The sequence below is a fragment of the Balaenoptera borealis genome (assembly GCF_965194805.1).
Source record: "Balaenoptera borealis genome assembly, chromosome: 6".
In the NCBI taxonomy this organism is placed as follows: Eukaryota; Metazoa; Chordata; class Mammalia; order Artiodactyla; family Balaenopteridae; genus Balaenoptera; species Balaenoptera borealis.
Window position 1 is genome coordinate 123,058,849 of NC_138863.1, and position 27,958 is coordinate 123,086,806.

General features: G+C 39.4%; 1 protein-coding gene across 1 annotated transcript in view; it reads left to right on the top strand.

The window, feature by feature from the left end:
- CNTNAP5 (contactin associated protein family member 5) overlaps positions 1-27,958 on the top strand; it is an 862,652-nt gene that overhangs the window by 803,980 nt on the left and 30,714 nt on the right. Inside the window, exons 20-21 of the mRNA XM_082397815.1 lie at positions 7,766-7,896; positions 15,461-15,548. Of these exons, the coding sequence (XP_082253941.1) occupies positions 7,766-7,896; positions 15,461-15,548 (219 nt within the window). The remainder of the gene's footprint in view (positions 1-7,765; positions 7,897-15,460; positions 15,549-27,958) is intronic.

The window sequence follows — 27,958 nt, forward strand, 5'->3', positions numbered from 1 at the left end:
ATGTCTTCAAACAGGTGAGAAGAATAAATAGTGCCTACGATGACATTACATAATCATGGACAGTTCATATAAGTCAATAGAAAGGAAGGCAAACCGTACAGGCTCAGAGATTGATCTGATAGTAAATATGGTGGCAGAAGTTTCTGGGAGTTTTGTTCTGATTGCTTCAGTTTTCTTAGGGAAGCAGGAGTCAAAGTCATGAGCTGAGATGGGGGAAGGAGAAGGTAAGTTGGAGATCTGAGGAAAGAAGAAAAGCCATTAAGTAGTTATCTAAGTCAGTGAATGGACTTAGGAAATACAACGAGGTTGAGAGGACACAAGAAAGCCCCACTTGAAGTTGATCATGAATAATTTAAAGTGGCTTATAAGCAATTTGCAGGGTTTATATTTTTTTGTGCCAGCTAAACCTTGCAGAGGTACAATAAAGGTTGGATTTTAGCAGCTATGGTTTTGCCAAGCAAATATCTTCATTCAATAAAGTATGAGTGGGCCAAGAGAATTGAGAGTTTATTCAAGAAGAGGGTCATGGTGATGCACCAGCAATTTAAGTTGGGTAAATAGAGAAGAGAGGACATGAAGGGGTTGAGGAACACTGAGTATTTGGTGAGATTAATCCTTATACTAAGGATTGTGGAATATACGGTAGCTCTATTTTTAGTTTTATTAAGGAACCTCCATACTTTTCTCCATAGTGGCCGCACCAATTTACATTCCCACCAACTGTGTAGGAGGGTTCCCTTCTCTCCATACCATCTCCAGCATTTACTATTTGTAGATTTTTTAATGATGGCCATTCTGACCGGTGTGATATGATACATCATTGTAATTTTGATTTGCATTCCTCTAATTATTAGCGTGTTGAACATTTTTCCATGTTCCTGTTGGCCGTCTGTATTCTCATTTGGAGAAATGTCTATTTAGGTCTTCTGCCCATTTTTTTTTGTTACCACCTAATCAAGCAATTCCACTCCTGAGCATGTAACCGGAGAAAAGTATAATTCGAAAAGATACATGCACCCCAATGTTCATTGCAACACTGTTTCCAATAGCCAAGATATGGAAGCAACCTAAATGTCCATTGACAAATTAATGGTAAAGAATATATGGTACATATATACAGTGGACTATTCGCCATAAAAACAATGAAAAAATGCCATTTGCAGCAACGTGGATGGACCTAGAGATTATCATACTAAGTGAAGTAAGTCAGATGGAGAAAGACAAATATCATATGATGTCACTTATATGTGGAATCTAAAAAACTTATATAAATGAAATCTATGAAACAAATATAGACTCACAGACAGAGAAAACAACTTTATGGTTACCAAAGGGGAAGGGGAGGAGGGATAAATTGGGAGTTTGGGATTAACATATACACACTACTTTATATAAAATAGATAAACAACAAGGACCTACTTATAGCACAGGGAATTATACTTAATATCTTGTAATAATCTATAAGGGAAAAGAATCTGAAAAAGAATATATATATATATATATCACTTTGCTGTACACTTGAAACTAACACAACATTGTAAACCAACTCTAGTTCAATTAAAAAAAAAAAAAAGAAAAAGGATTGTGGGAATCCAGGGATTAGATGAAGGGAACCCGAAAAGGAGAAGATTGCAGTCAGAGAGTGAAATGCTTATAATTGGAATTACAGAGAGGCTGCAGTTAGTAATAACAGATACTGAATTCTGATATTGATTCCATGATGTACTAATCAATCATGACTAACAGTTTGGAAAACATTGTTAGGAGGAGGTATTGAGGTAGGGGTACATGGATGCATGAGGCATCACCGCATGGGTCACGTTTGGCCCATGAATGAAGAGGGGATTTCTGGCAAATATCTGTAAGAGGAACAGTCCACGTGGAGAGAAAAGCAGCTGTAAAGACTCTAAGGCAGGAGTGGACTCAGCACATTAGGGGAACACAAAGTAGGTCAACAGTAGCTGGAGTTTAGTGAATGAGGGCAAGTGTAGAATGAAATAAGGTCATGTAGGACCTTAGAGAAAGAATTTGGATTTTATTCTAAGCGCATTGGGATGTCATTAAAACATTTTCATTAATGACATCAGATTTACCCTTTAAAAAGCTTATTTTGACTTCTGTGTATAGAATGGAGGGGTGTGAGGGAAAAGAGAGTTAAGACTAGCATCTGGGAAGTCAGTTCAGATGTGTTACAATGGTCCAGGTGAGAGATGGTGATGGATGGATGACGGTGTGGTGACTGAGCTGGAAAGAGGTGTAGAGATGCAAGATTTACTTTGTAGAGACCAGAGAGCTGCTGATGACTTGGATGTGTAGCATGTATATCTGGTAGAGGAAATGAACAAAGTAAGAATGACTCCTAGAGTTTTGGCCTAAGCAACCAGAGGATGGATCAGACAGTGAAGATAGACGAGGAGCTGGTTGGTAAGGATGATCTGGTTAGCAGACACTAAAGGCTGCATAGGAAGCTGCATAAGTCTGTAATTGATGTTAACTGATGAGGATTGGACGGGAATCAACATGTAAAAGAGCTCCTTCTTTCAAAGTCAAATGATAAAGCAAGAAACTGACATGCTCTATTAACAGAAATATAAGAATGGACTCCTGTTCCATAGTGGTACTCCAGCACCTCATGGGTTTTTCCATTGATGTTTGTGGGAGCTGGTATATTTGTCTTCCCTTTTAGATCTGACGTGGACACTGGGTACCCAGGCTAATTTTCTTTAAATATCACTTTGTATAAATCAGCCCAGTCACAATGTGTTCAGAGCCCTTTATGGGGTCCCTCTTTACAAGAATAAGTCCAAATTCTTTGTCCTTCTAGTACAAGCCTTCTCCATGTGGCTTCTCTCTTTATTACCACTCTCTTCCAAGTTCTAGGGTTTTAGTTTTTCCATCTTTCAAAATGAGGAGGTTGGTTGGGTGAATATGTGCCAAGATTCTCATCAGCCCTACTGGCCTATGGGTCTACACTTCAAGCATGGTAAAGTTCAGCCACGTTGCTCTGCTTATATCTCTACAGCTACATAAGCATAGTACTTTTTTTTTTCTTTTTGCCTAATTCAGTTCGACCTTCTTCAATAAACTTCTTTCTCTGAAACACTGTTTCTAATTACCTCAACCCTGTAACTGATCATTGTCTTCACTCTTTTGAATTCACAAAACATGTATCTATATTGTCTATCAAATTACTCATCTTTCCCTTTGCCCAACCATCCACTTCTCTATTCATCAACTCATCCATCTATTTGACCAGGCATGTCTTCGGAGGCAACATGATCTAGTGGAAGGAACATACGCTTTAAAGTTCTATACTCCTGGGTTTGAATCCCATTTCATTATGAATATCATTACTATTATTTTTATTATTATGTTTTACTTGTAGAGCATTTTACAAATGCTCACCTTTCTATCAAATCACTCACCTTTCCCTTTGCCCAACCATCCATTTCTATATTCATCAACTCATCCATCTATGTGACCTGACATGTCTTCGGAGGCAACATGATCTAGTGGGAGGAACATACGCTTTAAAGTTCTATATTCCTGGGTTTGAATCCCATTTCATTGTGAATATCGTTACTATTATTTTTATTATTATGTTTTACTTGTAGAGCATTTTACTCCACTGAAATTCTACTTTCTAATCTGAGAATCTGATAAAAAATATCTTTAGTACCAGATTAAAAACCTAATGTATATGTATAGCTGATTAACTTTGTCATACAGCAGAAACTAACACACCATAGTAAAGCAATTATACTCCAATAAAGATGTTAAAATAAATAAATAAATAAAAATTCTAATACATGGTAGGCATATAAGCAGACAAGTATGACCTTGCTTTTGCCTCCTTCAGATTATGAACTCCTTAAAGATAGAATTATAACATTATAACTATTTGTTAATTTAGTATCTGACACACAGTAGACATTGAATAATTGCTAGTTTATAATGTTGATGAAGTGGTAATAACATTCTCCAGAGTGGCCATTTTATTCAACAAATGACTTTTGACGACTTGAGATAGCAGACCCTGTGTTATTCTCTATAGACACAAAGATGAATAAGCACCCATTCCTCCTAGAGAAGCTTACGTTCAAGGAGAAAGACAAGCAAAGCATGATACACTGAGGTTGTTACTAAAAGTGAGCACAGTGACAATATACGAAGGAAAGATACTATCAGTTTTGGGAGCAAGTGGAGACCTAGGTCACATCAGGTGGGTCTTAATGAAGGAGAAGTTGTTGTCATAGAGATAAGGAGGCAGGGGTGGTCCCAGAGGAAGAAAAAATGCACAAAGGCAAGGAGGAGCATTATTTGGGGGGGAGGCGGTTATTTGGGATAGTTCAGGTGTGATTCAGTTATGAAAAATATGTATGTGATAAAGTTGGAAGGTAAGAAAAGGACTTTGCATGTCAGGCTAAGCAGTTGGAATGTTTCATGTAAAATTAAGGAGCCTTGGAATTTTTTAAGCAGTAGAATCACATGGCCAAGTAAGTCTATGTTAGAATACTCACACTAATGACAGTATGGAAGACAGACTAGTGTAGGAAAAGTGGCAAAGTGGGAACACGTAAAACACAACAAAGTGATGTTCTTGAAAAACCTGAGGTGTGAGAATCTTTCTCCTAAGGCCCAACTCGAGACGCTAGATATATAGTTGGAATTTCCAATTCTGAGTTTCTAGTCCATAATTTTCACCTTCTCATGAGTAGGTGATTGTCAAGAAGAATATAAATAGTAAAATGGTTTGCTAAAAGAAATATAGTTATCATTTGTAGAGTATTAGAGCAGCTTTGAATATAGATCTATCAGAGAAACACAGGGAGAAGCCATGCGAAGAAAAAGGAAGAGCTTGGAGTGATGCATTTACAAGCCTAGGAACGCAGGCATACACCAGAAGCTCAGAGGAAGCAAGGAAGAATCGTAGCCTAGAGCCTTTGAGACAGCAGTTCAGACTTCTAGCCTCCAGAATTTGACACAATAAATTTATGTTGTTTTGAAAGGAATGACAGGAAAGAAGGAAGGAAGGAAGGAAGGAGGGAAGGAAGGAAGAAAGGAAGGAAGGAAGGAGGGAGGGAGGGAGGGAGGGAGGCAAGGAAGGAAGGAGGAAGGGAGGGAGGGAAGGAAAGAAGGAAGGGGAAATAAGCAAGTAAGTGGACAGCACGACCCAATACATGTTAGGCTAGAAGTGAGCACAGGATCTATAGGAGCAGAAGAGGGCACCTTGGAGAAGCCAGGTAAGGCTTCCTGGAAGAGGTAACCTGGTGCTTACTTTTGGAGTTTGGGTAGGAATAAGCTTAAAGGGAAAAGTCGAAGTGGAAGACCGTTCTTGGCTGAGATGAACACATGGGACCCTGTGTTCCATGGGAAAACCATGCTCTTTAGAGCTAACTAGATTTCGTTTCTGAGTCCATCACTTACTATGAATGATGAAAAGTTATTCCTCCCTGCACCTCTGTTCCTTCATCAATCAAATGGAAGAAGGAACAAAGAACTGTTCTAGATGAAAGAGGAGTCATAAGCAGGAACTCAAGCATAATAGAAGCCGAGGGGTGGTAACTTTGTCCAGAAAGTAGCAAGGAAGTTTAACAGACTATGACTACATCCTTTTTGATTTAAAGTAGATTCCTTATCATTGTGTTTAAATACAATTTTTTTTTGGAATCAGATTTCTCTTCGACATTTTTTAAAATGACATTGATAATACCTGTTGCATAGTTCTAAAAATCATGACATGGATTTTGCTTGGAGACCTAAAAAAGTGAGGCTAGATACAGCTAGCGTGCTCCAATATTAATAAGAGCCATTAAAACTTTTACAGCATACTTGCCGGTGACCAAAGGTCATTCCATTATACGTATGTTTATTCCAGAAGCATATTTGGAAAAGCCTTAACTGGGGCTCAAATCAATTTCTAATTTCCACACCATGAACCTCTTATTTCAGCCCTTATTCACACACCCGCAAATGCATGCCCTTTATAATGTAGCAATGTCAACATATACTAACAAAACAAACAAACAAAAAGAAATGGAGAACACACAGGAGGGTATACATTATAGTTCCCTGAATAAATTGTAGTGAACACCTGTCTAAGACCATCCTTTTGTTGCTGTTGTTGTTTATTAGATTCAGAGCATCTTCTCTCTGTCAGTCCCTGTCTATTAGACTATAAACTTGCAAAGTTTACCATTATGTTAAACACTTTTGGATGCAAAGGTAGTGGTGGGAGACTCTAGGGAGGAAATGGAAGCAGACAGATGAATCACATAAAGGAGTTAGAAGAAGGCTTTAGGGCAATGAACTTTTTGGGGTCCCGGGTAATGCCATCCAAGAAGCTGACAGTAACCTCATGACACCAGAATATGCACTAGAAGGAGAGACGTGCCTCTTTGCTCACTGACCAAGCAACTGAATACAAAGCTGAGGGGAAGGTGATCAATGAGCCTCTGGCCCTGACTGTCACCATCTCACCCCAGTGCCTCCTTTAAGACTGGAGTCAGCCCTTACTGGTGTCAAACTTATGTTGAAAAGCCATGGGTTGACTTTCTCCTCCTAGGAGCTGTGTGACAATGAGTTAGCAAGAGGTTTCAGGAGCTCTTCTTAGGGTACTTAGGGAGTCACTGATTGCATCAAACCTCCTAAGAAGGTGAGATCAATATCTGTAGAGCTCTAGAAGAAATGGTTGAGGTGTTTTAGACCTAAACTGGAATGTTGGGGAAGATATAGAATAAATACCTTGACAGGGTCCTGGTTGAGATTACTGACATCTAAGATGGATGGTTGCTAGGCAGGTGTTGGTAAAGATGTATAAAATGGAAGTGATTTCTAAAATGGATAGGTACATACAGAATGTGTGCATGAATGACCCACACAGTGGGATGGTAAGAGAGTCCCAAGTAACTTCAAGGAATGTGGTCCTTATCACCACGCCTGACACATAATTATCACATGCTGATTTATTTTATTGGGTTGAATTATATATTAAAAACCCAAGTTCTTAGAACCAGAAGGAGCCGGAAAGAGCATGCCAGCCACCATCCCACTAGTTCACAAGATGGGCCCTTTCCCTTCCCCTGGCAGGCCTCTTGCCCCATGTCTGAGCTCCTCTCAGCACCAAATATGCTACTGCTGGGGAGCTATGATTAGTTTTTAAGTGAGAAAATACACCCCCAATGGAAATTCATGATGATCAGAGCCAAAAGCAGAGGAGGAATCAAGGAAACCAGGATTAGCGGTAGGGAGCTTCTGCTATTGGCTGACTCTGTTGGGTCATGGCCTCATTACCCCAAATTATTCTCCCCCATTCTGCCTAGATTACTTTACAATCTTATTTCACATTACATATTCTGAAATTCCAGGAAGGCAATTAGGAAGAAAGGGAGTTCTAGGAAATGGTAGGAATTGAAGAGAGCGTGGGAAATGATTTTATCTTATTAAAGTTTTCACAATCCAGTTACAAAATAGACTTGTGGTTGTTTTATTTTCCAAACTGGTATTTTGGTTTCCGATAACACACACACATACACACACACACACATGCACACACAAAAGTATTTCAGCTATACTGAGGATTTTTAATATGGACCTAGATGCTATAGTCACAAGATATGTAATATCTTTTAAAAATGTGAACGATGAAAAGATTGAGACATAGGTCCCTAGAAAACAGTCACAATCAATTAAAAGACAATCTGATCGTATTTTTGCATTTATGGCTCCTATCTTTAATTCTAATGTCTAATGTTTGTCTTTCAAGGAAGCTTACAAGTTCGCTACCAGCTAAGCAAGGAAGAAATCCATGTATTCACCATTGATACAGAGAACTTTGCCAACAGAAGACTGCACCACCTGAAGATTAACCGAGAGGGTAGAGTGCTTACCATTCAGGTACCTTACTTCCCTTCTTCTCATTCAGCCAAATGTGCCTTTGGTGCTCAATACAACTTTTCTGAGCTTCGACCCCGAGCCAACTGTGCAGCCAAGTTCTGGGGACAGGTAAAAACCACACTCAGCCTTAGCCTTTGGAGAATTAGAATAGTGGTCCTCAGGGTGCATCCCCCTCATCAGGATCAGTATCACTTGGGACCTTGTAAGAAATACTCATTCTTGGGCTCCACATCAGATCTACTTAATCAGAAACTTTTTTGTGGGGAAGGGGAGCAGGTGATGCTGATGTCTGTTCAGTTTTGATAACCCCTGAACTGTAGCATAATGAGGAAATCACAAGGGATGGGTAAAGGCTGTGGGAGGAGAGTGCACAGGTGATACAGGAGCATGGATGAGGGCACCCACCTCACCTGGGCATCAGTACGGGTAACCCTGAACAACAAGGAGGGGAGGTTAGGGGCACCGACCCCCCGCCCAGTCAAAAAATTGAGTATAAATTATAGGTGGCCCTCACTGTCTTCAGTTCCTCTGTATCCACAGTTCCCCATCTGTGGATTCAACCAATGGAGGGTCCCGTAGTACTGTTGTATAATATTTACTATTGAAAAAACTCCTCGTATAAATGGACCTGCACAGTTCAAACACATGTTGTCCAAAGATCAAGGGTACTTACATTCTGGAAGAAGTTAGGAGTAAATTGAGTCTTGACGTTGATTTCGAATGGGCTGGGTGGGGAAGAAAGAGGCAGAGGGTCCCAGTGAGCCCCTGTAAAGCTGTCTGAAAGAGCAGAGTGTGTGTCAGGCACTCCACAGAATTCCGGGGTCTTGGTACAAAGAGGAGCATCAGGCAATAGTGGATCACAATAGAAAATGGGCAGAGTCCAGACCATCCCCCTTTAGAATCATGACCTCAGGTGAGCTCTTAAATCTGCCCAGAAATCACCCCTTAGTCTTTGTTAATTCATCCATCCTCATGATCTCCTAGATGGCAATTTTAAACTTTCCCTCTCTCTCCTTTGACCACCGACAGTTGCAATTCAATCTCCACTCTTGGTAGATGACTTCATTTCCTTCTTTCTGTGAAAGAATGTAGCATTCAGAAGAGAACATCCACACGCTCTCCGCACATTTCTCCACCTACTTCCATCTGTGTCTGTGCACCTCTTTCCCTCCTGTTGCTGAAAACGAATAGCTAATGGCTCTAGCGAAGACCTGACCAATCACTTGTGGGCCAGATCTCATACCTAGTGGAGAGCATCACTGCAGCATTACCCTCCTCACCTTTCTTTACAGCATTTTTCCAGCTCTACTTAATGGCTTCCCAAAGCATAAAGCATGCAAGTATTACAGGCATTGAAGAAAACCAAAAACATGAACAAAAAAGTACGGTGTCGGGAGGGAAGGAAAACTCACTCTCTTATCTGACTCCATGTAATGCCCCATTTTCTCTTTCAGTTTATTGCCCAATTCCTTGGAAATGTTGATTATAGGCTTGTTCTCCAAATTTCCTCTTCCTTTTTCTTAAACCTACCCAATGAAAGTTTGTCACTGAGCGGCTACAAAATCACACTTCTCAAGAGAGCAGTGGCCGGATCTTGCCGAATCCAATGGTCTCTTCCTCATTTGTCTTTCACTGGCATTTGACACAGTGACCTTTTCTTTTGTATATATTCTTTTCCATTATGGTTTATTACAGGATATTGAGTATAGTTCCCTGTGCTATACAGCAGGACCTTGTTGTTTATCTATTTTATATATAGTAGTGTGTTTATGTTAATCTCAACCTCCCAATTTATCCCTCCCCCACTCCCTTTCCCCTTTGGTAACCGTAAGTTTGTTTTCTATGTCTGTGAGTCTGTTTCTGTTTCATAAATAAGTTCATCTGTATCATTTTTTAGATTCCACATATGAGTATATCATATGACATCTGTCTTTCTCTGTCTGGTTTACTTCACTTAGTATGATCATCTCTAGGTCCATCCATGTTACTGCAAATGACATTATTTCATTCTTTTTTATGGCTGGGTAATATTTCATTGTATGTATATATCATATCTTCTTTATCTGTTCATCTGTCGATGGACACGTCGGTTGCTTCCCTGTCCTGGCTATTGCAGATAGTACTGTTATGAACACTGGGGTTCATGTATGTTTTCGAATTAGAGTTTTCTCTGGATATTTGCCTGGGAATGGGATTGCTGGATCACATGAGTTGCCTTTAATTGACATACCCCTGCTCCTCTTTTTGTTCCCCTACCGCCTCTTCTGAACACAGCAACCTGAGTGATCCTATTAAAACATTAGTCAGATCGTGACACTCTTCTGTCCAGACCCCTTCCATGGTTTCCTTTCTTATGCAGAGTAAAGCCAAAGATCTTGCAGTGGCTTAAGAGCATCTCCATGACCCCACACACCTTGCTCTCTTCCTGCTGTGATTTCTCTGATCTCACCTATTCCTGTCCCCTCTGTAACTCCACTCAGGCCACTCTGGCCTGCTTGCTATTTCCAGAGCTCTTGGCTACGCCTGAGTTTGCTTTGCCTAGAACACGATTGTTCATGTATCTACATTGCTTACCTGTACTTGTACTTCCTTCAGGACTTCACTCAAAATTTGACTCAAGGATGTCATCTTTGGGTGCCTTATTTAATACAGAAATCCAGCTCCTTGACTTCAATCCTAAACCACTTAAGCACTATCTAGCATCCGATACAACTTGTCTATTTATCTAATTTCTTGTCCTATCTCTCTCCTCTAGAATGTAAGCTTCATGAGGACAGGGATTCTTGTTTATTTTCATTACCATGGAACCCCCAATTTATCAAGCAGTGTCCCCATATAGCAGGTCCTTAATAAATATTTTTGACCTAGGTGAATTAATTCCACAAGCCTTATGTGGAGAAGATTAAATTAGCCCTGTGGAGAGGGGAAGGGAAACCGCTGGATTTTAGGCAGGGGGAGTAGCATGGGTAGGCTTTCATTTCCTGAGGCTCGCTGTGATTGCTCCATGGAGATACACATTTGGGAGCCATGAGATATAGGATGGAGACCAGGCAGGAAGAGAAGATAAGGGCCTCAACTAGTGCAGTGGGGTAGCCAATGAGAGGAAGACTTGAGAAAGGTCTGGAAGGAACGTCAGTAGCCTTGGGTGACTGTCTGGATATGGATTATGGGATAAGTCAAGACTGACTATTCGTTTTTTTGATTGGGTGGAAGTTCAGGAGTCATTGGCAAATATAGGACACAATCACAATTCCTGAATGATTATAATTTAATGGACTCACCTCTAGTATTGACTCTTGAAATAAGAGTTAAAAGTCTTTGGGTTGAGGCCAGATTAGAGGACAAAGGAGGTGAAAATGATGACATCTTTTTTGAACATGTCTTGACTGAGGCCTTGACGGGACATCTGGGCTGCATGCTGGTGGGCATTTGCATATATGACCCCTTCTCTTTTTCTTTCTATTTCCTGTCTTCTTTCCACAGACAAAAGGCACAAATAGGGCAGTGAGAGAACAATGGGGTACTCCCTTCTCTTCATCTCAAGGGTTCCCACCAATCAATCAATAGTCAATGATAAGCACATGTTGGTGGAAGACATACCATTTCCAAAGCACAGAAGTAGCAGAAAGAAATGGAGATGGAGAGTTTCTTTGTTTTTTAACTTTAAATCAATTTATTGACACAGTCACATGACATACTTGTCTCTGTGACACTCTCACCCACCCCCATCCCCCCTTGCGCTCTCTCTTCTCCTTCCTCCCCACTTAGAACAAGCCTTCTCTGGCGGTCCAGTGGTTAGGACCCTGTGCTTTCACAGCCGAGGACGCTGGTTCAGTCGCTGGTTGGGGAACTAAGAGCCCGTGTGGCTTGCACAGCCAAATTTAAAAAGCAACAACAACAAAACCCAAAACAACAACAAAAAAAATAGAAAAAAAAAAAAAAGGAACAAGCTATTTAGTAAAAACAGAACGGGGTAAGCTACTGCCCCTTCTCAGTCTCAGGCATTACTCAGAACCAGTTATAAAGAGAGGGCAGATGGTTAGCACTATACTCAGCCAACCAGAGGCCTCCAGTAGCTAAGAACAGACCCTCCGGCAAGGTATAGTCTTGAGTTGCTAGTCCTTCTCCTCTCTGCCCCGTGTGACCCTAGGAAGGAGTCCTTAGGCACCAGGGCTGCAGGCAAGAGTGAGAAATCCTGGTGATGATTTGACAATTGTAATTTGGCCAGTGGTTTCTAATCCTCAGGTGCCCCGACCCGTGCCCTGGTGGTGGAGGTAATCTACAGGGTCCCTACTTAATATACATTAATGTCATTAAACAGATTAAGCCAGGTTACCAAAATGCCAGCACAATTACGAGCTGTAAAGAAGGAGGAGGCCCAGCATTTTCAATCCATGGAGTTAATGTCTTCCTCTGAGAGGTGAAGACCCTGAGATCAAGAGAGGGATCCCTAGTGTGGGACAGGCTTGGGTGTAAATCCCAGCTGCATCACTTATGCTCTGGGATCTTAGACGGGTTATACACCTTTCTGAGGTTCAGTCTATTTATCTGTAAAAAAAAGTTTGAGTGTTGTGGGGATGGGCTGGGGTGCAAATGCAGCTGAGCTCAGTCGGTTCTGGTAAAGGTTCTGTGAAAGAGCATAACTAAAGGACCAAATGCGAAGCTTGGCATCTAGGGGTCACACACAAAAAAAAAAAAAAGAAAGAAAAAGATTTGTTCAATTTCCCTCCTTTTCTCATCTCATTTAATGACTTGACAAGACCACTGGGCATCCTTGATTCTGAGATTAACAAAGCTTCTCCAGGCCAGATTACAAATTTTAGGCACCCTAAAGTTTAAAGGACTGTGGTACTTCACTCCCTCACCACCTCACCAAGAGCAGTTAAAAAGAAAAGCAATCCTAAAGCATAAAATAAACATAAGGGAGTATAACATAATAATGTATTTCTCGTTGAAGACTTCAGTGATTGCCTAGTCCCTATCATAAAGACTGAGGTCCTAGAAATAAATGTTTGTGGTACAACTCCCCACTTTTTTTTGCTTTTGCCCTGTGCATTTGCTAAGCTTTTCAAATGGGTAACCCAGCACCTGAGTCAGTACTAAGGGTGCCCTCAGGTGTACTCAGGTGCCCTCACTCCACGTCAGGGCTGGAATCCATTCCCCAACTATCTCAAGCCTTCTTTGAATCATCCTACCTTCATCTCCAAACCTTTATAAATACTTATTAAAAAAATAACCCTTTGATTAAGTGTCATTCACCTCCTTCTCCCCCTTCTTTGTCATCTGGTTAAAGTAGAAAGGACCAGGTAAGTTCCCACAAAGCAGAACAGTAGGACAAGAATGACTCACATACTAGAACAATTAGCTCTTCCAAGCGTGACAGTGTTGAGGGAATCACTTGCATAGGAAACTGATCCTTTGGAGCCTGGGGAGGAGGTGAGAGGCAGGAGCTAGAGGAATCTCAGCTCAACCTTCAGTTCTAAGAATCCTTCTACTGCTCTCCACTCAGCAGGAAATTCCCACTCACTTTAGCCTCCTCTCCAACCTGAGCAACAAAACATGAGAAGAGGCACCCTGCCCCTTGCTGGAAGAGACAGTTCCAGAGTGTAGGTGAGAGCTCTGCGATAAGGCAGAGAGAAAACTCCTTCAGGGCAAGGACTGAATCTGGGCATTAAATAGATTGCAGGTGAGGACCATGGGTATGAAAAACCCTATGTTGTATAAAGGTGTGGAGGCCACCAGGGCAGCCGGAGGCATACTGGTGTTGTGATGGATGCTGTCTTCATAACCCAAAAGATAGAAAGGGAATCAGTACAGGATGTTTGTTTATTCACTCAACAAACCTATCTTTGGAGTTACTTTCCCAGTTTCTGTAGTAGGACTTACAGAAAATGTGTATCAATAAGATGTCCTCGAAGAGCCAATAGTTTAGTGGGGAAAAATGAGGGGGAGAGAGAGAGAGAGCAGATCATTAAAATACAGCATCTTAAATGCAAGGTTAGAGGTAGAAAAAAATAAAAAGGCACCATGAGAACAGAGAACAGGATCAATTAATCTAACCAAGGCATCAAGGAAAGCTTCCGGGAGGAGGTGGACTCTGGGAACACTTAGAACAGTATCTGGCACATAGAAGATGCTCAAACATTTGTTGAATGAATTCTGTAGAAATTCAGAAATAAGAACACACAGTGATTGTCTACAAGCTGCTCAAGCATCTAGAGAGATATGGACAAGTAAAGCAAGCTCCATATTGTGTGGTTGGTGGGCCACATGCTGAGGGGACACTGCTATGTGATGCTGTGTGGCCTTGCCCAAGTTTGTGATCTCTGTGACATCAGTTCCACCATCTGAAATACAGGGGGTAATAATGTCTATTTCACAGTATTATAGGGAAGAATGCATTTTGAAGGATACTTTAGTATGGTGTCTCATACATACCAAGTCTTCAATAAATAACAAGTATTATTAAAGCATAATTTCATGAATGAAAAAGAAATAAACCATATAATCACATGTCACAAGTCATAGCCACTGACTTCCTTCACAGCAGAAACCACCGCGGGACCCAGAGTCCTGGAAGAGGGTCACTCTGAACAGCAGTGGGTACAGAAGGAGGGTCCTGGTGGTGGGAGCTGGGAGCAGTGGGTGTGTGTCCTGGTCAGCTGCCCCCCAAGGGGAGCCCGGGGACGGGCACGCAGCTGACGGGGTCTTAGTCTCCTCTTCCTACCGATGAACTGTGATATGTTACAAGGATCCTTCCCAGGGATAACATCATATGAATATTCAGAGTAGAGCCGGGAAGAAACTGGTAGGGTTTGAATAGACAGAAAAAACCTGGGGATGGATGGGAAAAGATGCCTTGAAATGGGGAGGAGAACAAAGAGGTGGAACTGGAATTAACGTGTGTGGAAAGGAGGGTTCCCTAAAGAATGACCCTAGAGATAAAGTCCCAAAGAATCCCCCTCGTGGCTTTCACTCATCTGCAAGATGGGATTATCATCTGTTCATGTTGGTGGAAACTGTTCAGCTAGCCTCCCCTCCCCAGGGTCAAACCTTTTGTCAAATTGAAATATTCACTCAGGAAAATCCCCCCAGGGCACCCATGAATGAGGCCAGGTCAGAATGATTGGAGCAAAGGAGGTGGTAATGGTTTTAAGGACCAAATGGGGAGAAGCGGGGAGAGATTGGGAATGAATGCCTGCTTTCCTTTTAATGTTAATCCTGCACAGCGAGCCGTTCTTGAAAGGCTTCGTTTGTTTGCTTGTTTGCAGCAAAGAATTTGGTGAGAAACTCTCAGTGGGGAGATAAATACCTGTCAAAAGCTGTACAGAATTTCCCAGGGAGAAGACTTGTGTGAACGCCTTTATTTCACCAAGAGTAAAGAAACGGGTATTTTATGCGCATTGTGGGAGAATTAGCGAGACGTTTCTCATCTCTCCAGAGAGAAAGTCCCAGAGAGGGCTCTGCCCTGCGTGTGTTTTCAAAGCTGTTTCATATGGGAGTGTTTTATGTCCTGGACATGCGGACCTCTGCTGATGCCTCTTTCTTGTCTCTTTTCCTGCAGATGGATGAACACCTCCGACTCAGTTATAACTTCTCCTCAGACGTTGAGTTCAGGGCTATCAGGTCCCTCACCTTGGGCAAAGTCACAGGTTTGTTTTTCTCGTCCATGCCTTTCCGGCAGGCTCTGTTAAAATAAATAAAGTAATAAATAATTTTCATCGGGGGAAACACCAAGATGTGGATAATATCCAAGATGTAGAACCAAGAGTCCTGCTATGGGAGGCTGAGAGGTACGTGTGGCAGGACCAGAAAGTGGCATGTATATCTACTTTGTAGAATCCCGAGTAAGGTAAATGAACAAAGTGATTCACCAAAATAATTATTGTTACCTAATTTCAAATTAGTTAACTTAAAGCGTTTACTGAATTCTTTTAGTTAAATTTATGTAAATTTCACTTAAATAATTTAAGGATTTGAACAACCCAATTATTTAATTCTGTAAGTCCTTAATCTGTTTTCTAATTTATCAAAAATTCAAGTAGGATTGGAATCTCCTACGATAATAATGGATGTTCTTTTTTCCTACAGGAAGATCTGTGAATTTTCATTTTATATCTAATGATGACTTTTATTAGGTGTAAGCAAGATTGAAATTTTTATATCTTCTTGGTGAATTGAACTTTTTTTTCACACTGGAGTAATATTTTTTAACTTTAATGTCTCTGTGCTTAATCTAGTTTGTTATTAATATAGCTAATTCGGTTTTGCTTTAGTTAGTATTTGCCTGGTATATCATTTTCCATATTTCCCTTTCAATCTTTTATGTTTTTAGCCTTATATATGATCTTGTGAAGAGCTATAGCTAAATACTGCATTTTTATCCAGTTTGGCCATCTTCTATTTTATAAATTGGCAAATGTAAGCCCCTGTACATTTGGGGGTTACTTGTATGATTGGATTTGTCTCTGCCTCCTTATTTTCTACTTGTCAACTTTTCCTGTGATTCTAGCATGTTCTTTCTTATTCTCTCAGTCACAATACAGTGCAGAAAACATTAGTAACCCGAGGCATTTTAAGCAGGAATGGATTTAACTCAGGAAATAAGTTGCTTTTAAAATTGTGGCCGCACATACAGTGTGCATTCTTGTTAGAGTATTTTGGAGTAACTCCCCAGGCAGCTCTGAGCTCATGAGTGGGGAGCTATTAACTCCCAGGCCATCCCTAATGCGAGGCTAGAGTCCAGATGCCACTGTGGCCGCAGTGGCATGTGTCACCTCCCAAGAGGCGGAGAAGGTCTCTTAAAAAGGGTGGCAGAGAATACTTCAGGTTACCATGGCTTTGCTGGCCAGTAGAAAAAGCTGAAAAGGCAGATAAATGACACCTGTCACACTATAGCCTTCCAGATTCATAAACAGTACCTAATTTCCAGAACGTAATGTGCATCCAGAAATCTATCTGCTGTCAGGTCTGGGAAATGTCAGTTTTAGTTGCTAAAATGGCAGTTGAATGAGCCAATCAACAGTGACTGACTTCTAGATTGAGTTTTACATTTATTTCTTATTCCATTCCCCCCTCCTACTAATAATTATTATTATTTTATGTAGACACTGCTTTTTTGATTTATTAATGCAGTCACTAATTTGGTGGAACCTTCTACTTTCTACCAGATTCGATTTCCTTGTTTCCGAAGTAAATTCTTTTGAATTTTTTTCTGTATAAGGGGTCCTTTATCTGAAAACAGGAGTTTCACCTTTCATCTTTATTCCTGGAAGATAATTTTGCTAGACGTACAACTCAACATTGAAGGATTTATCCATGGGTGTGATGGAACCAGCTCACACTGGCTCATAAGGACCTGTTACATACATCTCTGACCAGTTCTGCTTTCGGTGATGTCACAAGGGTAGTTTGAAATCAGCCATCCTGGGAGTGTTTACTCCATGGAGCTCAGAAATTCTGCAAGTCAGGGCTCCCCCTGCTGCTAGACATGCAAGTTAAACCCTTGGCAGCACAACACTGGACTCTCCCATCTTCTGATCTGGCTATTGAAAAGCTGGCTGTCAGCCTGTCCTGCCTTTGAAAGTGCTCTGACCACCACCACTCCCAACGCCCAAAACCCACTTTTAAGGTCATTTCTTTTAATTTGGTGTTTGGCAGTCTTATTACCATGTGTCTGATTGTGGATTTCTTTTTAATTATCTTATTTGATATGTTTCTGTTTCCTGCATTTATTCATTAGTTCCTATGTATCTAGTTCATATGTATTATTCATATGTTTCTATCCATTAGCTCTCAAAAATTCTCAGCATCTCAATAATGCTTCTTTCTTATTCTCTCTACTTAATTACTTTCGGCCTGCACTAGATAAACCTTAGACTTTTTAACTCTATCCTCATGTCTCTTACCATCGTCTTATAAATAAATTTTATCCTTTATAACACTGTCTCGTATTCTGGGATATTCATTGGGTTTTATCTTCAAATTCATGAATTCTCTTTTCATTTATGCCTAATATCCCATTAAACCTATTCAATGAGTCATTTTTTCATTGATTTTTTTAAAGTAATACTTTATCCTTTTTCAAACATGCCTTTTAATTAAGATAATCTGTTGTTCCCACTTATTTTTAAATCTTTTTATGTCTTTAAGTATTCCATTATTAGTTATTAAACATCTTGTCTCTGATATTCCCAACATTGGAAATCCATAGGGACCTAAATCTATTATTTTCTGTTTTCTAACTCTTTCCTATGATAGCTTGTTCTCCTATGCTATGTGTGTGTATAAGTACGTGTGTGAGCTCATTTTTGGTTGAAATTAATTTGCAGGAACAATGATGATCAGAAATTGGAAAGCTTTCCTCCAGGCATGATTTACTTCCACCTGGTGCCAGGAGGTGCTACCAATTTCAGATTATTTCAGTTTCTCATTTTGGGTTTTTTTCTGGACAGAGAGTGAGTATAAATTTAAGCTCAAGGCCTGAATGAGACCAAACCTCTGGTTGAAGTCTCAGAAGAAATGTTGTTACTTTTGATATCATAATATGTCATTTTATTATTAATTTTGTTACAGTTTTTTTCAATCCAGAGCCATATCCCAGGTGGAGAGGTTTTATACTTATGCCCTTTTCTGTTAGGTGATTTTATTTTTCTTGTCCCCTTTTCACTGATTTGAATGTAAGAGTCATAAGTTGAACATCTTCACCTAGCAGTAGCTCAAGGCTAAGATTCCTATTCTTCTTCAAGACGATTTAGGTACTTTTCCTTGATGCAAGCTGAATGTTGGTTGATGACTCACTGTCTTGGTTTCATCTTTCTTCCCCAAAAAATCTTCCCCAAACTTAGGACTCCTCTTTGTTTCCTGAAGCTTAGCAAGACATTAAAAATGTGTTGATTGATTTTAATGAAGCAGAATTACTTTTTATAGCATCTGGTCTATTATATGTTCCCTGATACCTAAATACATCTCGAGCCATTGAATCCTCACTTCAACCAAATCAGGAGAATTTTGGGAAGGGAGATCATTAAGGCTGTAAGACCACCAAGCTCTGGCTGTTTTCATGGCACCTAGTTTGTGTAATGGCAGCTCTAGAAACATCCTCTTATTTAAAAATTTCTCTCCATTAATCTTGCCACTGTGTATGATATTCCTGTGGCATTTCTGTCCTTTGAACTAAACGCATAATACATAAGAATGAAAGGATGAAAATTCAAAGCAGGGTACTAAATTACTGAGGGCCAGCTTGTCATTTTGTTTTGGAAAAGATAGGAAAGAATTTGATTATGGTTGAGGAAGAGTATCCAATAAAATGTCTTCACCGGACTAAGTGTGGGAGACTTCTGCCTCCCCACCTTCCTTCCCATCCAAATTGCTATAAACAGACAAGAGCACTTGGATCCACAATTAACCTCAGCGCTTCTGGTCTATGAAAGGTCTATATCTGGAGGTGAGGGAAGATGATATAAACATCAGATTCATTATTAAGGAGGGACATCTTTCCTGCAGACCCTTCGGAAAGAAGCCTCATGCATCAGAAAGAACTCTTATTTGTTATAGGAAGGGATGGTGCAGGAATGAGTACATGGTATTTATGACAAATGCAACCCTACTCCACAACTTTAGAAAAGTCTAGTACTCGGTTGGACATTTTCAACTCTAAAACAAGGATTTGCAAGCATTTTTCATAGGATAGACCAAGGGCAAATAAGTATAGTAAATCTGTTGTCCCAATTTTCTTCAATACCATTAACAGCATTCCACTGTAAAGCAGAACACATTCATTCATTTTCTTTCTGTAAGAGGAAGGGCCAATTCACCATTCTAGAAGGTAGTTATTTAGTACCAATGATGGTTCTACATGGTATATGCCTACACACATAACATGATGAATAAAAGTCTCTTTCTTGGGAATTCCTATGATGTAGAGACTAGTCCATGAAAATAGAAGATAAAATCATTGACATTAAAATTGCATTATGGGTGTTTACCTATGGTAAGTTGTGGGCTGTTGTTAGGTTTATTCCTTGGTTTATTAACGTTCTTTGACTTTTAAGAAAGATTTCTTGGTTCTGGTCTATTACATGAATGGATTAAAGAGAAGATAACATTAAAAAGAAAAAAGTGTATATATTTAGGGAAGTCACCGTTTTGGACAAGATCACCTGTTTCTGGAAAATTACTGAATTCTTTAGAAAACATAGAAGCATATTCCTTCAATTCAAATAGTGTGACTTACCAGTGTGTTTCTAAGTTTCTGTCTCACTCAACCCTGGTAAAAGAACTTGGACATTCAGACAGATTTAGAAATTTGATGGCATATATATATATATACACACATTTTGTATATATATATACACGTGTATATATATATATATATATATATGTATATATATATATATATATATATATATATATATATACACACATCTTAGAAAACTAAGAATTAAGGAATTATTATAATTGTTATTATTTTTTTCTTCCTGAGAGGAGACTCTTATCATACTGCAGATTTAGGAAGCAGTTACTTTTTAAAATATGGAAACATGTTCAAGTTTAGGTGGAAAGGAATTGTAGTACTGCTTTTAAACTGTAGTTAACAGATTACAAATAGACATTCAAATGAGATTTGCACTCAGGGCATACTTACAGGATTATCTGTTTATGCCGCCAGCATTTATTAATTTCCTGCCTACTTGCCAATTTGATAGGCTGAACCTCACACCTGGCAGAGACATTATTCTTTTGCTCTGATGGCTGTTTGCCCAGGTAGTTTCAAAATTCACTTGGCCCTAACAAGCCATTAGAAATTGAAAAATTTCCTTCTCAACCTGCAAAATAACCCAGCTGATCTAGAAACTGTAGGGCTAGTTGTGAGCGCTTGCCTATGCTTTTGGCTTGTTCAGATGAAGTGAGTTCTGATTGTGTCTGTAGAACAGGGATTTTTGATTCTCCCAAATCCCTCAGTTTTGAATGTCAAGCCTACTGTGTCTTCTGCAACATCAGAGTCTTGTTGACCGAACACCCTGATTGTTTTCATGTTAAATCATTTCTCAAACATTTTGTAGGTGAAGAGTTATGCCTGATATTTTTAGGCAGCACAGCAGAATTTATGCATGTAAGTGAAAGGTGAGTACTGCAAAGTATTCGTTTGGGAAGACCATACTCTACTTTTTTTAAAATTTTGTACACAGTTGGGCCCCCCTTCTGATTCAAGAGTGGTCCAATTGATATGAAACTGAAAAGCAAAATTAGAGTGAAGCAGCTCAGCTTTTTAGAGACAAACTAAGTCATGTTTGGCTTTCTCCTCTGTAATTACTAGTGTGTGACCATGGTGAATCGTCTAATCTGTCTATAGTTCCTCATCAGTAAAACGAGGATGACAACATTTAATTCATAGAGCTGAGTAAGCCTTCCATGAGACACGATATGCAAAGTACTCGGTATTTAGCACACGCGCCGCACATTAGAAGTTTTTGATGTTTGAAGATTGTGGGAACATTGAGGAGAACTGTGTTTTGCTTTGTTTCTGTTTTTGTTTTAATGAGTCTGGAAAAGTGGCTATAAAGGTAATTTCCAAAGAGGGACTCAAATGCATTCTAGAAGAGCAATTTTGGACTGTGGTGAGCCTTGAAGATGGGAGTATGAGTCACTATCAATCAGGGCTGTTTTCAGGGTATATCAAGCTTTAACCAGTTTAAACTGACAATAGATAATATAATAGTTGGTGAAAATGGAAATTTCAAAGTGTAGGCTTTGCTTCGGGCACAGCTGGGTTCAGAAGTTCAAATGTGACTGTGATTCAGCCTTGGTCTGTCTGTCTGTTTCTCACTCCACCTTTGACTCTCTTTACCTCTCTATGGGGCTTTATTCTCAGGCAGAATTTCAATGGTAACAAAGGTGGAATCAGCAACCCCATGCTTGATCACTACCATTTCAACAGCCCTGGTGGAAAGAAAGCCTCTCATTTCTAAAATTTCCAGAAAAAAGTCCTGGATTGAGTCTCAAAGGACCAATTTGTGTCAAGTGACAAGTCCAGATGATGACAATGACCAAGGGATTAGTATACACTGAGTGGCCATGCTTGGATTATGCACCCAGCTATGGCTCTGGACAGGGTGCAGGGTGCAGGTCAATATTAACCACGTGTGTTGAGAATAGGGAAATGTTATTTCTTAAAAGGAAGCCGAAGTTTTCTTACCAGAGTGAGATGCACTCTGAGGAAGACAAATCAACAATAATCCAATAAGAGCACTGTTTTTTCTCATTCACATTCTGCTACCCCTTTTAACCAGGAAAGAATGGGATGTAGTTCTACGAGGTAGGCTTGGAATTGTGCATAATCTGGAACTGCACTGTGCTTGTGTACATCAATAGTCTAAGTGTGTTGCAACAGAAAAGATAATCTTTGAGAGTTCCTCTTTTATGAAATGCATGTTATCTTCTTTGGAACAAGTTTATAGCTCCCGAAGAGACTACTGAAAAATTATTTTATTTTGAATTCATAGGTTTCTTAAATAATGTTTCACTTTGTTTATGGGCATCTCTAGTTCTCTAGTAAATAAAAACATCTCCAAACCACAGCCCCTTCCTGACTCAAATTCTAATATTGTGTGTAATTGTCTCATATTATATGCAGAAATTTCTTAATGATACTGTTTCCCCGAGTAATAAAATATTTCAGACTCATTACTCTAATCTGACCTCCCTGTGAATGATGTGTTTTAAAGGATCCTGAAATATCAGATTTCAGTAATCATTCCAACTTCCTAAATACCCATCTTATTCTTTCTCCCTTGAAGATAACAAACCTTGAATCACAAATGGACTACAGGGCATTCGTTACTGTTTCTTTTAAAGAATAATGAACTGCATTTTTCCTCGTGGAAAATGCAATAGATGATTTAGTTTCACCTCATGCAACAGGAATGTGTGTTATGTTCTGATTAAAAATGCAATTTTATTTTGCATTTTCAAGGAACTACTACATGATCAGAACCCAGACCTACACCATGCTTGTGCTTCTCTGTAAAAGTCAAGTTTGTTTTTTGTAAAAGCAAAAGCACTCTTTGAACAGACTTTATATGTCCTCCCCTGACTGTATTAACAAAGGATATTTTGTGTGGTCTACCAGAAGCCAATGACATGACTGTTACAGAAAAAAAGTTTTAATTAGTTCTCATGACACAAAAATTATTGAGCATACTATGGCGCAGGCAATGTGCTTGGCCATATAGATACCCCCAGACAAACAAACAGACAAACACATAAACAATCTGCCCCTGTTCTAAAGATACTGCTCACTTTAAAATTCTCCCTCTTTCAAAGGAAAGTTATCAAGGTTGGGTTGAGAATATTTATGTTGTTCAAGGTTTTGGAATATCTCTTTTAGGCTATGGTAAATAACTTGGTTTTCCGCCTTAATCAAATAATAATACTAATAATAGTATGCTATTATTAATAGTATAGCATATTAATATTATAATAACATTGTTATTACTTTATTATAATAAACTAATATTATAGTATATTATAATATTATAATAATAACATTGTTATTATTGTTTTTTATTAGTTATTATTTAATAATGCACTGCTCTGTGCTAGATCTAAACTCTTAGGTTTTATTTTTTCCTTATTTTTAATTGAAGTATAGTTAATTTAGTGTTGTGTTAGTTTCAGGTATACAACAAAGTTACTCAATTATACATACACACACACACATATATATATATATATAGATATATATATTCTTTTTCATGTTCTTTTCCATTATAGTTTATTACACGATATTGAATATAGTTCCCTGTGCTACACAGTAGGTCCTTGTTGTTTATTTATTTTACATATAGTAGTCTGTATTTGTTAATCGCAAATTCCAATTTCTCCTCCTCCTCCCCCGTTTCCCTTTTGGTAAGCATAAGTTTGTTTTCTATGACGGGGAGTCTATTTTTGTTTTGTAAAAAAGTTCACTTGTATCATTTTTTAAGATTCCACATATAAGTGATATCATATATATTTATCCGTTTCTGGCTTACTTCACTTAGTATAATAATCTCTAGGACCATCCGTGTTGCTGCAAATGGCATTATTTCATTCTTTTTTTTATGGCTGAGGAATATTCCATTGTGTATATGTACCACATCTTCTTTATCAATTCATCTGTTGATGGGCACTTGGGTTGCTAAGCTCTTATGTTAACTAATTTTTTCCTCAAAAAAACAACCCAAGAAGGTAACACCTATTATTACTCTTATTTTATAGATGAGGAAACTGAGTCACAGAGGTTAAGTGACTTGTCCAATGTCACAAAACTAGCCAGTGGTGAACTTGACATCTAAAGTCACACATTACGAGTCTGGGTCCTGCACTCCCAATCAGTCCTGCCATATTTTGTTTTTTAACAAATAATATAAGATAGTCCAGACAACGTACACTGTTTTCTGTTGAGGGCTCCTAAATAAAAACCTTGTGTCCTTAGCCTTAACTGCGATGGGCTTAAAAGTAAACTCTAGGGCCAGGCTTTAATCATGGAGGAGTAATAGCATATTTATTATAAGTCAGGCCTTGGAATCTGCCCTGGATTCCAGTCATAACTCCAGCACTGACTAACTGACCTGGACAAATGATTTAATACTCTGAGCTTCACTTTTCTCAATTGAAATGTAGGTGTTTATTATAACAATGCCTGTTTGGACGATTAGGTGGTAATGCGGCTAGCATGATGCCTGGCATAATGAAAGCTCAATAAATGTTTGCAGTAACAGTAATAAGAACATAAGAAGTCACCCCATCTGACCCAGCTACTTTTCTTTTGAGAATGGCATTGGACTCTAATGTCTTTCGGACCTTAAAGAGGAGTTGTTATGGAAGAGAGAAGATGACTACCCACTCCGTGCATAAAAAAGCTTGCATTTCACTCTTCCTTTCTGCTCTGGGGGAATGAATGAATAAGGCATTATGTAGCCTTGACTCTATGATGCTTGGTAAATGGTGAAGGTGCACATATGGACAATTCTCGGTTTCTGATAAACCAGGTGAAACCTACCTGACATTATTTAAATTTAAATGTATGTTCTCATGATTAAAGCTGTCTCTAGTGGATTGCAACCTTGTGATACTTGGTGGATCAACTAAGCTTCAAAGCATGAAATCTAGTCTGATTCTTTTTTTCATTAAACAAACATTTATTGAGTACTTTTTACGTGCCAGGCACCAAGATAGGCACTGTGGATACAAAAATTGAAGGACAGCCCCTGGCCTCAAGGAGCTTACAGTCTAGTGTGGAAATAGACCAGTAAGTGGGCAAGTAAGCCCAGAGTGATCTGTGTGGGTGCTGGTGAGAAAGGTGGGGAGACATTCCAAGTTCCCTGGAGGAAGTGAAGTCTAAGTTGAGAACAGACAGAGAAGGGACCCAGGTGAGTAGAAGAAAGGGGAATGAAAGTGTCATCTCTGGATACAGAAGGCTAAAAATCAGAGCACAAGATAGCAAGTGATGAGGCCAGAGAGGCGAGCAGGAACCAGGACACCATAAGTCTCACAAGCCATGCTAAGGCGTCTGGGCTTTATCCTGAAGGCAGTAGGGAGCCATGGAAGGTTGTAAGCCAGGGAATGGGGTCTATTCTGATTTGTAAAGATGCTATCCATCATCTCCGTCCCTCTCCTACTCTCAGCATGAGGTAATCATGGAGTTCCAAAGACAGGACTGAGTCTTATTTATGGTTGTATCCTTCTTGCTACCATATTTACAAGCACATATTAAGAGTTCCATAATATTTCCTTTTAATTAATTTTTAATTTTTTTAATTGAAGTATAGTTGATTTACAAAGTTGTGTTAATTTCTGCTGTACAGCAAAGTGATTCAGTTATACATAGATAAACATTCTTTTTTTAATATTCTTTTCCATTACGGTTTGTAATAGGATATTGAATAGAGTTCTCTGTACTATACAGTAGTAGGACCTTGTTGTTTATCCATTCTCTATATAAAAGCTTATATCTGCTAATCCCAAGCTCCCATAATGTATCTTGAAGGGAAAGAAAAGTGTAATATATGAACATTAGAGCGGTAGGAACTGAAAGTTCATCATGCTGCATGTTAATGGGCTCAATGTTGTCCAATCAGCTACAGCTAGGTTTTGGATAAGGATCTCCAGGTTCCCTAGACACTGTGTCTTTTACTCACAATGGTGCCTGGCAGTGAAGTGAAAATGAGTGGGTTTGGAATCAGACAGTTGGCAGCTCAAATCCTATACTGGTCACTTACAAGCTATGTCACTGCTAAGTTAACCTCTCTGAGCCCCAGTTTCTTCATCTGTAAGGCAATAGACATACTTTTTAAATTGATTTGTTATGAAGATAACGCATAGGATGGGTATAGTGTCTGGCACATAGTGGTATTTGAAAACAGTAGCTGTTGTTTATAAGATCATGCAGCCATGCAGTCTATTGATTTTGTTTGGCTGATATCCCTTTTTCTTGCCACTGGCACTGCTATTGATTTGTTTACCCTTTGTCTGGGGAATCTGGGCCAGTGTTATAAATGTCAGTGTTGACAAGGTAATGAAGTGAAGAGGATCCAAGCTAAGAATAATGAACTCTGCACCAGCCTTTTAGGTGTCTCTCCCAAGCTTAGCGGGGAGGGTCAGAAGCTGAAAAGAACAAGTGGAGTCAGCACAGGTTAGAATTCTGGATGTTTTCTTGTGGAGAAGGAAAGGAAATCAAAGCACAAAGAGAGTCATTGGTTACTGGTTATTCATTTAGTTTACTGGGATTTTATTTTTGGAGGATGCCATTAATGACAATAACTTGAGTATTAAAACAAGTTAAAATAGCATGAAGCTCCTTTACACTTAGGGGTGATTACAGGATATCCACTTTTGGGAAAGATTTGATCTGAATCCCTGTGTTTTTCCATTTCACTTCCACAAGGATTTTTGCCAATGATCCGGGTCGGGACTTGAGACCAGTGACTAATATACCAATGATCTCTACCTTTTGCTTGATTAAGAGGCACCTTACTGGCTTTCCTGTGGGGAGGACAAATAAGTAAATCAGCATACACACCTAGAAAATGTCTGGTTTGAGTTCAGCCCTTAAGATGAATTGCTGCCTATTCTAATCCACCTCAAAACTTGGATATGTGCTTTATCTTTCCCATATAGTTTCTCACCTTTTTCAAAATGCATCTATGGAATATAAGCTTTGCATAGGTGAAGCTTCTCTTGAAAGATAATATTATCTTTGGATAAATGTTTGGAGTTAGGAAAATGACTCCTTAGCATTATTCCTAGATAACTCATTCAGTGCGTACCATCTGAGCACCTATTATGTACAAATCAAGATATTAAGTGAGACTAAGAACACTTTAAAGAGATATAGCCTAGGGATCCTTGTTCCCAAAGTAATAAAACCCCTATCTATGGAGACAAGACACATTTAATGATTACAGTGAGTAATTTTGGTAAGTGTTATGCAGATTGAGTGTGTTTAGAATTCTTAAGAGGGAGAGACCATTTCTAGCTGAGACGATCCAGAAGAGTGTCATGGAGCCCAGATGTGGTCTCAAAAGATGGCGTGCATTAAAGGAAGGAGGGATGGTATAAACCAAATAAGACAGCAGGAAGGAAAAATCGTGTGCTGGAAACAGTGACTAGGTCATATTCAGATGGTCTTGTTCATGCCGCGTAAGAGAGAGGAATGAGGAAAACAGGAAAGTTCACTTGGGACCATATTACCGAGGTTCTTCAGGGCTCTGCAAAGGAGTCCAGACTTCATTATATAGATGGGAGAAGCCATCGAAGGGAGCTCTCATGGTCAGAGCTGCTGTTGGCTCTTTTGTGGGTAACAGGTCAAATTGGGGGTGGGGGGTGATTGGTATGGAGGTTATGCTAAAATCCATCCTTCAGGTGGAAGAGAACAAGAGTCAGAGCCAGGGGGATAACAATGGGATTTGAAAGAGGAATTGGAAGATTTGGGTAATTTACTGGGTGGGTGGGTCGAAGTGTAAGGTGGTCTGGAAAGGTGAGCACAAGAGAACAGAATAAGAGTGGTGGCTTTGCA